Here is an 8,008-nt window from a genome sequence, read left to right on the forward strand (position 1 = left end):
TTATAGAATGTATGACCCACATGTATGATTTAGGCATAAAAACTGAGAAATTGGTGCATGATGGAAAAGGGCCTAAAAAGTTTCTGCTATTATTGTATTTCTTTCCAAATCACGCCATTTCTCACGCTCACAGCATTACTTTATCATACACTTAAAGGGAATATACATCATTGGCTTTTGCTGTAATTTTCAGAAATGAACTATTTGAGAGGTTAGTATAATAGATCAAATATTGTTACACTGACATTTTTGAAGTTCTGTGTTCTAAAAGGTTGGAAAAACCCCCAAAAAACCCCAAAAATGTTCAAGTAGTCTGGTTCCCTGACTCCACAAATGATAAAATGGATCAATTTATAGATGATGGAAAATTGTAAGGCAAGGGAACCAGTCTAGCTGGCCTGCACCCGTTCATGAACATGTAACCAATAGCAAACAAAATTTGGACTGAAAACATTGTAAATTTGGAGCAGAAGTTGAAAAAAAGTTAGGTTTTTCCAACGCTGGTCGGCCGACCACCGTTGGAAATGTTTACAAAAACACTATTTTCTTGAAAATGACTTCACGCCAGGTGCCATAATTTTACAAGATGCTTGAGACTGTCATTTACCAACATCCTAGTAAGGTATTTCGTAAAAACTTGGTAGTTTTATTTTTCGATGTTTGCAAATGTTGTATATTCCCTTTAACCATTCAATTACATGACTCTTGTTCAGCTGAAGAGCTCCACCTCCAGTGTCAAACCATGGAAGATGACATCGGGCAATCTGGCAGCCTGCTACCACGTGACCACCCAGCCCTACGCAATCTCCTCACAGACCTCCAGACCCTGCATGAGCAAGAAAAGGCCGCACGGCAGAGCATGACAAAGAAGTACCGGACGCTGATCTCGGAGCAGGAGGAAGCCGTGGCCGACGCTAGAGGGCGCCATGCGCAGTGGGAGAGCGACCGTTTGCGCAAGGTCCAGGAAGAGAGGAACAAGCTGGACAGAGACCTGGGGTGAGTTTGTCAAAGGGGGAGATCGAGTTTTTAGATTCAAGTTTCCAGTGGGTCTTTGGTTTAATACACACTTTGGGGATTTTAACAAAAAATTTAATCAAAAGGCAGACATGACATCGCAAATTTGCGTGTTTTCCCTATCTGCACAAAGTGTGAACCAATATCTTATGGGGTTACATTTCACTTTTCAGGCATTTACATCTGGACAAAGAGCACTTGAGCAAGCGGGACATTAGCCTAGCAGACCAGATTGCTGAAGGGACGGCTCCTTTACGCCAGTCCAGGGATTCGCTGATAGATGACAGGGCAAAAGTGCAGGTACGTGGACAGAAAAAGCAACTCTTCTTTAGAAATTTACTCATTATAGACTAATCAGCGAAAACATTGCAAGAAATTTTTGAGATGGAATCACATTTGCGCGCATGCTGCACACTTTCTTAAAAACAGGGCATAAACACATTTTTGTAACCGTATTGGTTGAAGGAGTCGCCACCTCAGAAATTGGTTGTTGCCGAAATAGTCCAGACACCCCTACTGACCATTTCCAACATCCCAAACTTAAAACCAGCCAAACAAAACAATTTGCCTTGTCTTCAAAGTTTACATTTCTTTATCTTGATAAGCAATGTAAAAAGCTTATGTTTTCTAATGCTTGCCTTGCATCATTTATTTACCAAGAGTTTTATGGAAGCCTATGGAAGCAGGAATACATGTTTGCCTCTGTGGGAATCGAACCTGGGTCACTGAATTGGAAGGCAAAGGAAACAACAACACTGTTCCTTAATGACTACGCTTCACACTTTGATCACTCCAGGATGAAATTCAGATCTTAGAGGCCAAGTTATCCGCCCTGCGTCTCCAGGAGAACGTCATCTCCGAAGCGATCCTGAAGAAAGACCGCGAGATCGCAACGGTTACAGCAGACTTTGAGGACGAGAGATCAGCATTAGAGAGAGAGAAAGGGGTACTGGAGGGGGCGGAGCTTGATCTGAAAAGGAGGGGAGAGGAGTTGAAGGAGGAGGAACAGAGGTTGGCTGATGGGATGGAGGAAGTGAAGATGACGGAAGAACGGTGAGAATTTCACAAGAAGATGTTATACAAATATTGAGTGGCTCAGCGTTGAATGGGAGGAATATTATCGCAAGGTAAAATCTGGACTTTTTCATTTCACGACGCGAAGCCGAGTGAACTGGAAAAGTCCAGATTTAACCGAGCGATAATATATCCCTCCCATTTCACAATTTACAGGCACTCAATATATGTTTTCAATACAAAATTGTTGGAAAATGTATTTCTCCAGGCTTCCAAACCACCCCTTCACGAAAATGTTTGAACCCAGCTCTGTAGCTCTGTCTCTTTGGAACAATACGCGCTACGCGCAACGCTGATCGCACACACCAGCATGCATTTGCACACAAATATCGCGTCATGGAACAAGAATGATCCTAACTGTTCAATAGTATTTCCCATCCCCCATGGGCAAATGGGACTTTTTGAGCCCCGGCGTGAATGGGAGCAATAATGAATGTCACGTGATGTGAGTTCCACCAATCAAATGACAAGGATATGTATGTTGGTTATATAAATTGGAATATTGCACTGATAGGGATTAGTTACAATTGTGCATAGATTTTTTTTGTCAATTGTTATCACTCACATAGCTCCAGAAAAGTTAGAATGCTAGGACCTACCTGTATGGATCTGAGATAGAAACCAGGGGAGTTTAAGCAATGAAGTTTGTTGATGGCTAAATTGTTTCTTATTTGTTCACTTGTTAGTGAAAGCAGACTTCTAACAGACTTGCAGGAGGATCTTGCCAAAGAGGAAGATGCAATTGACAACCTCAAGGACAAGAACTGTTGTGCTCTCCCTAAGATGTGGCAAGACGAAAAGTCAGCAACACTCTCCAAGACTAGAGAAAGTTTTCTGAAGTAAGTTTTGTTTGAAACTGTGTTTTCAGTTGTCACCTCTCTCATCTTTGTGTACATATAAACCAGAAAATCAATCTGTTAATTCTGTTTACAAAAACTCATAACAATGAATCAAAAGTACAAGTTGATTCCAAACTCCCGAGTTTGGCCCATTGGTGATATGACTTCATATTTTTTGTTTCTTTGGGAGGAAACATGTTTAGCTTGAATTTCCTTTTGTTTCATATATTTTGCTTTGAAAATATAAAAGAGGTCAGCAGAAGAAAAGCTAGATCAAGATACCCGATCAAAATAAATTGTAACACTAGGATATGCGAGGATAGATACAAGTGTTAAGAAAGATGACCTTTCCACGAAAGTTAACTTTTCGTGGGGAATTTTGATTCTTGAAATTCATGGTGTTTTTTTCTACCATTGTGCATGATATCAACGCTGAACTTTCCACCTAGCAGGCAGGACATTTTAAGTTGTATTCTCTCCTTCCATGAGTTCAGCATATCCAAGTTTCAGCCAAACTTGATGAGGTCCAAAGATAGTTAAATGTAATATTCTGCATACTGACTAAAACTATGAAGGAGTCTATCATGTAGCCGTCCATTGTAAAAAAAAAAGTAATGATGCCGAACCTGTGTTAACAAGAACGGAGAGCCCATCTCTCTTTCATTAGCGATTGGGCCAGACTCATATGCTGCTGTGGGGGAATCGCCACACCTCCTCCACAGCGAGTCTGTTACCTTCCCAGCATTGAATAATGCTGGTACCCATTTAATACTTGGGTTGAGAGGACTAGTAATAGAGGTAAAGCACCTTACTCAAGGGCACAACACGCATGGCCACGGCGGGGCTCAAACCCACAATCTTACGATCATGCATGAATCCTGTGCTCTACTGCTAGACCACACGTGCCTACTCGTGTCCATTGTAAAGTAATCTCAAAAACTATTTTTTTATCATAAATTTTTTCAATTGACAGGAAAAAGGAGGCAGTTAAACTGAGGGTGCAAGAAGTTCGAAAGGCAACCTCTAGCTTACTCCAGAGCCAAACCAGAGTGGTATCCTTGAGAAAGAGAGTCAGTGATACCGAGGGTCACATAGCCTCACTGAATGAGAGCAAGCAACTGGCTGTGTCAGGTGGGTTGAGATGGCATTCACTGGCCATGTACAAAACAGAAATATGTTAGTAAGAGTCGGACCAATAACTTTAAGCTCCAGCAGAAAACATACAAAGTCAGCTTTTGGTGGAAACCCAGTGAACAGGTGAATGGTTAAACGGCACCGTGAAATTGGGCCGAGCTCCCTTTGGCAGCTCTGCAAGGGTGTCAATCGCTTCTGAAAAGTGGGGGGGGGGGCATACCTTGATCAGCACTAATGCGAGTGTGAAGTGCGGAGCCGTAACGGCGTGGGGTTCGGGGCCTGCTCAAGGGCCCTGAAAAATGTTGGATTCTAGATGCTCTGTGGTGTGATCTGAGGTAATTTTTTTTACCACTAAAACAAATAGTTTTTAAATAAAATATCATCTTTGAAACATCGTTTTCGAGTTTAGAGACTTTATTTTCTGAGCTAAAGAATCATTATAGTAGACTATAGTTTTTATTCAGGGAAGAAAAAGTGGGGGGACAAACGATATGATATCCCCCTACTTGTCCCTCCAGTCCCCCACCGATTGATGCCAATGGCAGCCTGCCTCTTTCTCTGTAATTCATAAAAGTATTTTGCGTATCTTCTTGAGTCTTCTTTTCCATCGGTCTTCCTTTCCAGGGAGGAATTTTGCAGAGGCCAAGAAGCTGACTGAGGAAATCAAGAGACTGACGGCAGAGGGGCAGTGCATCCAGGTAGAGATGGAGGCACTGAGCAAGAGCAACGATGAGAGAAGCGAGACAGTCAAGACGATGATGGAGGATGCGGAGAGGTTACAGGAGGAGGTGAAGGAGGAAGAGAGACAGGCAGGTCAGTAAGGGAGGCTCCCTGCCAAGTCTTCAGCCCACATTTTTTTCTCATCAACTGCCCTGAACCTTCCCTGATTCCTGACAAATTGTAAAAGCTGTTACCAGTGTTGTTAACAAGTCCATCACAAGTCGGTCACAAGTCCTTTCTCAAGTAACATTGGATGAACAAAAACAAAGAAGTGCCTTTGTCATAGTTCATTTGAATAGCTTCTGACTTGACCCCTCTCATAGACAGCAATCTTTGTAGGAACATTACAACTGCGTATTCAACGCCATCATGTGCGTGTACAAGCAGTGTGCAAAATGTTCTAAACACTTGCGGATGTTGCTGGAAATTCCTTCGAAATGCCCCACAGCCGATGCGCGTCACAAAAACTTGACTCCTAAAATGTCAATACACGTGGCAATCTGTAGGTAGTGCTGTAATTTGAGAGAGATCTATTGGGACTGGAGGACTTGTGATGGACTTGTGAGGACTGGGACCTTGTGAATTTGTGACTCGCTTGTTACGGACTCGGCTGCATTTGTGTTCCTAGCTAATTTGCTGAGGGAGCTAATTTACCTTGAATCCTCTTGAATCAAGCACCGTGCAGGAATGCAACAGCTACAATTGGCTCGCTCTCTGCTCTTCAGTTTTCAAAGATCATCATGATCAAGCCCCAAGTATTAAAAGTAATAGTGGCTGGCCTCGTCCTTCCTCAATCATGCAAAATCCTCCAACACCTCAAAAACATCGAGAAGGGTAACGGTTAAAAGAAATCAATGTTGTTTTGTTTACCTCTGCTTATTAGCGTTCGTTTTTATTTGTCTCATTTTGTCAGAGTTAACAGTTAAAGATGAACTCCTGGAGCACATTGCAGACTTGAGAGAACAGCTTCAGAGCGTTTCCCAGAGCCCCTTGGCTCAGGCACTACAAAAAGCCGAGCTGGTGTCAAGCTCCTTGCAGGTAAAACTGCTATGCCTGAGACATCAACAGCCATTCCCAGCCGAACTTGAAGACCTGGCAGAGGGTTTTCCGGTGGAAGAAACCGAGAAGCTTTCAGAGTTGACACAGGAAGAGAGCAAGGTTGGCGAGGAAAGATTGAGCGGCACGTCGGAGAAGACATCGGAGCTGGAATTGGAGAGGCTTGAGGGTCAGTTAAAAGAAGCAGTTGAAAAGGAGGACTACGACAATGCTGATATCCTTTTGGTTTGAAAATTAAAAGCAATTACATGTAATAATTGTTAAAGTTGAAAAATGAAATTGACTGAAGCGACCTCCAGATTACCGTTCCGGTGCTGTACCAACTGAGCTATCCAGCCCTATGTTGGCGATTCCCCATTGTGTCAATGTCTTTGTTCAAGGAGCGCTAGTCAGAAGCCATAAACCTGTATATGGGTCATACCACTGGGTTGGGAAGCAGTGCATGTAACATCCATATATTTGGTTATATTATTAAAAGTATCAATGCATTCTAACCAATTGCTCAGCATAATATTTGTCTTAAGGTGTTTCAATACTTGAGAAAGTTGGAAATCATTTGAAAGTATTTTGACAAAAATATGAGCAAAAGTGTATTAATTCGGACGTAACATTGACACCGTGTCAATGTTACATCCAAATATTATTTTTTTGCCATTTTTTACACGTATGTAAAATATTACCCAAACTGACATTGCATATTTACAACTGGACACCTAAGGACCAAGAAAAGCTTTTGTTTTGGTATAGTCAAGGTTCAAATATAGCAGAAACAATACCTCAAGTGTGGATGTAACGGTGTAAAACTCACTCAATGGAAGTGTGACATTTGATTTTACACCGTGTAAATGTTACATCCACACAACCAACTCAAAGTGAATTTGAGTAATGTTTGCAGAATTTTTTTTAAAAGGTACAAATGTGATATTTGGACGTAACACTGACACGGTGTCAATGTTACGTCCAAAATGACATTTTTTGCTCATATTTTTGGCAAAATACATTGAAATGATTTCAAACTTTCTGCAGTAGTGAAACACGCAACAACAAATATCATGTAGAGCAAATGCTAGCAAGGCATTCATGTTTTTCTTAATATAGTCATATGTCACACATTGTTCTTCAACCCGGTGGAATGACCCATATGCCATGTAGCCAGGGATCATGCCACAAGACACGATGCTAAAAACGTTAGCAATGCTGCAAACCTGGGAAAGAGGAAACAGGGATCACACAGAGAGGATATAGCTATTTTTTATTACAAACTTTCAACTAAATCTCAAAGGGACTAGTGATTTATTTGTGACTTGTCTTGTCATAGACTTTTCATCGAGCTTTTTCTCAACTTTTCATCGAACTTTTTCTCCAAATAAATAATACGAAACCTTCCTTAACCGCTGTCTTATACAGCTCCTTCAAAGACACATTGACGCCATCCAGCAGCAAAACAAACACCTAGAGAGTGACAGCTGACACGCATGTTCTTAGCTCCGATGCATCATTATTTGGGGTAACTACTAATTGTAGTTAATTATTTGGGATAAGCCGTGTGTACCAATTCCATCAAAATCTACCGGCACCAGTGGTGGACATTTGGTCCTGAAGCATTATATGAAGCAGAATGAGTGATGGATTTTGACAGACATGGTCTTCCACTAAAAACTACCTATAAGTAGGGAGTTAGGATTAATACCTCAAACGACGGATGTTCCTGAGTGTGGTTTTATGATTTTAGAGTTTAATGATTTTTAAAGTTAGCCAAACCTTGGCTTAAGCCCGGTTCATACCCGGCGCGAAAGCGAAAGCGAACGCGAATTTGTGACGTCGTGGCAAGTATTCGCGCTGCGAATTCATAAAAGTGTAACATAATTAAACTCGGGCGAATTTCGCAGCGAATGTTTCATGACGTCAAATTCTCTTCCCTTTCGCATTCGCATGAAGTATGAACCGGGCTTTTAACCCGGTTCGTACTCTGCGCGAAAGCGTAAGCGAACACGAATTTGTGACGTCGTGGCAAGTATTCGCGCTGCGAATTCATAAAAGTTGAACATAATTCAACTCGGGCGAATTTCGCAGCCAATGTTTCATGACGTCAAATTCGCTTCGCATTCGCTTTCGCATGAAGTATGAACCGGGCTTTAGTTTCAGACTTCAGAATGATTACTTAACTTTTC

General features: G+C 41.7%; 1 protein-coding gene across 2 annotated transcripts in view; it reads left to right on the forward strand.

Moving 5' to 3' along the window:
- LOC119741910 (trichohyalin-like) overlaps nt 1-7,694 on the forward strand; it is a 12,389-nt gene extending 4,695 nt beyond the window's left edge. Inside the window, exons 4-11 of one of the 2 annotated variants that reach the window (XM_038217856.1) lie at nt 714-996; nt 1,188-1,314; nt 1,811-2,067; nt 2,775-2,927; nt 3,901-4,058; nt 4,686-4,874; nt 5,695-6,051; nt 7,243-7,694. In XM_038217856.1, coding sequence (XP_038073784.1) covers nt 714-996; nt 1,188-1,314; nt 1,811-2,067; nt 2,775-2,927; nt 3,901-4,058; nt 4,686-4,874; nt 5,695-6,051; nt 7,243-7,307 — 1,589 coding nt within the window. In that variant the 3' untranslated portion in view covers nt 7,308-7,694. The remainder of the gene's footprint in view (nt 1-713; nt 997-1,187; nt 1,315-1,810; nt 2,068-2,774; nt 2,928-3,900; nt 4,059-4,685; nt 4,875-5,694; nt 6,052-7,242) is intronic. The other variant, XM_038217855.1, reaches the window with a different exon arrangement.
- Nucleotides 7,695-8,008: the final 314 nt, after the last annotated feature.

This window comes from Patiria miniata, unplaced genomic scaffold (assembly GCF_015706575.1).
Source record: "Patiria miniata isolate m_02_andy unplaced genomic scaffold, ASM1570657v1 HiC_scaffold_5, whole genome shotgun sequence".
Taxonomy (NCBI): Eukaryota; Metazoa; Echinodermata; class Asteroidea; order Valvatida; family Asterinidae; genus Patiria; species Patiria miniata.